We start from the raw sequence: 3,327 nt of genomic DNA, 5'->3' as shown, positions 1-3,327 counted from the left end.
AAAAAAAAAAAAGAAACAATGGGATATGTTTCACCATGTCTTGACTACATCAATTCTCCTGAACAATAATAATAAAAAAAAATCTTATCTTGATAGCCTTTGCTAAAAATGACCAAAGAAATTATCAGTAAATTTTCAGTAGTTATATTCTCTTCAATCTGCAGGATTAACAAGATGCAATTCAGAAAGCCACGCCACGCTTACACAGTAGAAATACTATGAATTTCAGAAATTAGAAAATTCTATTCTTTCAAGTTCACCCTCTGAATTCTTCTCACGCCAGAACCAATTTTGGGATGCTGCTCTGAGACTGAGGAAATCTAGCAGAACACTGTAAAAGAATAGAACTCAACAGGAAACAAATACAGGAAACAGGAATCAAACAAAAAAAAATTAATCTCATACTAGACAAAAGAAAATAATCAAAATAATGTAAGTATTTAAACACAGATTAAAAAATATTTTATTTTTTAAAAGTTAATCTTTTAATCAGAGACTATATCGATTTCAGAAACGCTAGAAGCAACTAGGAATATAATACAAAAGCTATACACTGTTGTGTATAGCAACAGATAGGAAGAATTACACAACAGAAACACAGAGACAGATTAAAGAATGGCCCTGACAAACTCAACCCCAGTACATATCCACTCAATCTGAAAGGGAGATCTGGAACAACTAGAATACAAACCCATGGGGAGAAAGAACACTAGCAGCCTTGACAGTCCTTCGCAGGAATGCAGATAAGACTGATGATATTTTCTGTGGCACTTTAAGGCTATATATATAATCTCTAATTACCAATTACCATTCTCCTTTCTTTCTCAGCTAGGGAAAGTGTAACCAAACATACTTCCCACAAGCCTCTACTAGTTTTTTCCATACAAATTATTTTATCTTAATAAATTGTTCATTTGAAACATCCAACTTATTTTAATCATCAAGAATCTAAAGTCCTCTTTCTTCTCAACATTATAAATAAAATAAATGCAATCATCAGCAAAAGGCTGTCCAATACAGTTACTGGTCAAACAATACAGTAAACAGTCTGTTTACATTTCAGTTCTCTCATTTAATGTCCAGTGAATCCTGATTTTTTTAATTTTTATTTTATTTATTTATTTTTATTTTATTTATTTATTTTAACACCCAGACACATAAACACAATTTGTTTAATTTCAAGTAGATGTATGTAGTACTAGGAATCCACGTCATCTTAATCTACTTCCTAGAATTCAAGCTTTTCTGATTTTTGATTCTTACCCACAATGTGGGTAAGAAAAGTTGGAAGTTCATAGTGATTCAATAGTCTTTCACTGCTTTGTGTAGTTTATCACTGCTGTATCATCTGTCATCATGAGATATCTTCATGAGTAGTTGAGAAAACTGGGCAGAGACCTGATGTTGAATCTTCTGAACACTGAAATATTGATAATCCCTACAGAGCACATGAGGCCATTGGAACACTGTACAGTTACACCTAAGATGCTAGCAAAGGAGGAATAGCATCACTACACCAGCACATAATCCCCACCATCTTAGCTTACTCGCAATTCAAAGCAAGCTGTCCATGGACAGCACTGCACTACTACAAACACATTATTTCTGCTGCCTGCTCTACCAACACCCATTTCAAAACTGGTTCCTCTGCATTCATATGGATTTTCAGCAGCTGCAACAGGTCTTCACAGAGGTTGAGGGTTCTGTTAGTGAGACTCAACTGTCCAAATATTCCTTACAAAGGAATTCTGTACTTTGTATAGAATATAAAGTAAAATATCAGAGAAAAAACTACACATTTTGCAAGAAAAAGTTTAGTTGCTGTGTACATAATACCAGACTGAGGGAGGGAGGTATGAAAACACACTTCTCTGTTGCCTTGAAGTAAAATTTTGTAATCTGTCAGGTGTCACGGCCGCCAGCTGAATACAATTCAAAAACCACACTAGCACACAAATATTTACATATCTATTATAAAATAAACAATAGAAATACAACAGATGGCACAAGAACAAGAAAAATCTTACCCGCTGTCGTTGATTTTCCAACTCCCCCTTTGCCAGAAGCTATGACCAACACCTGCTTAACTCCTTCTATGGGCTTTTGTTTGGGCAGCCCCCGAGACAGGATCCGAGCGCGTTTGTCTTGTAGAACATCATCCCTGGAACCTGAGGACTAATTAAAAAAAGAACGGTACAGAGCAGTTGTATCAACATGCACCGTCTGCAGAAAAAGTGAACAAGTGCAGATCAACCTGTGCCGAGACAACCTTGTTACTGCTCCTAAAATCTTGCTTCACTTCTACGGCAACCTGCCTCATGCTCAGCATTGCTTGAAGGAATGGGGCCTACTGAGCACTGACTCTGGGGATATTTTGTTTAGACACAGTTAAATGTGATTAGTCTCAGACCTCAAAAAAGTACCAGGGCCTCCAATAAAATAAATTAAAATCCCTGCTCTAATTTGGAGACTTTTAAAAATCACCTTCAGGTTACTTGATTTGCAAGATTCTCAGTGGAATCATCAGGGTTAAAAATGAAACCTTCTGCCTTCTCTTCTCCTGAATACCTCCGAAGCTAAAGTCAAGGCTGCACATCAGCTTTTACTAGCTTTAATACCATCACAATTAATACACGCAGTAGCCATCAGCTGTTTGTATTTTCAGCACTGTATCACCAAAACGAGAGCTCCAGCATCCCAAGCTGCCAGTCACTGAGGGAGAGCAACCTAGGGCAGCAGAAGTACAACAGATGCAGCTAAAAGCCCGGGCAAAGCAGCACTAAGTGCAGAGGAGCCCGCCAAGCCCCTGCTGCTTTCCTGCAGCGCACCTACGAGCAGCTTATCCAGAGCGCGCCCCGAGTAGCCGAGGGCAGGCACACAGCAGCTCCTCTGTGCTCCAGGGACTGGGGCGTGGAGCAACGCACAGGAGTGAGCATCTCAGGGGACAGCACCCCATTCACCACATGGTGGTCAAGTTCTGGAGACGGTGAGCAATCAGGCGTTACGTCTACAGAATGAAAGAGGGTCCAGAAGAGAGAGACCCCTCTTCCTTCCCTCGGTCTGCCGGCTAGGCTGCCCGCGCCGTTAAAGCCCCAAGGCTAACACAGCCCTAAACCCAGCCCCTATGGAGGCTACTTCGGAACAACTTCGATGCAGATTCCGAAACAGCTGCTTAGGAACCGAGCCGAGAACTCGCCTGATCCCCCCACCCCGGGGCTCGCGAGGACCCGCTCCCCTCCCGCACCGCCCCGGCGGGCAGCTCCCGCCTCACCCACCGCGGAGCCGGACGACGAAGCAGCGCGAGCTCCGCTGCCCGCAGGGCGCCGC

At 41.5% G+C, this 3,327-nt stretch overlaps 1 protein-coding gene across 1 annotated transcript in view; it reads right to left on the bottom strand.

Annotated features, from left to right (window-relative positions):
• The window catches only part of NUBPL (nucleotide binding protein like), a gene marked incomplete at its 5' end in the record, with an annotated part of 81,692 nt that extends 78,366 nt beyond the window's left edge, over positions 1-3,326 (bottom strand). The window contains 2 exons of the mRNA XM_010711664.3: positions 2,028-2,175; positions 3,276-3,326. Of these exons, the coding sequence (XP_010709966.1) occupies positions 2,028-2,175; positions 3,276-3,326 (199 nt within the window). The remainder of the gene's footprint in view (positions 1-2,027; positions 2,176-3,275) is intronic.
• Position 3,327: the final 1 nt, after the last annotated feature.

This window comes from Meleagris gallopavo, chromosome 5 (assembly GCF_000146605.3).
Source record: "Meleagris gallopavo isolate NT-WF06-2002-E0010 breed Aviagen turkey brand Nicholas breeding stock chromosome 5, Turkey_5.1, whole genome shotgun sequence".
Taxonomy (NCBI): domain Eukaryota; kingdom Metazoa; phylum Chordata; class Aves; order Galliformes; family Phasianidae; genus Meleagris; species Meleagris gallopavo.
This window is presented reverse-complemented; position numbering and strand designations above follow the sequence as displayed.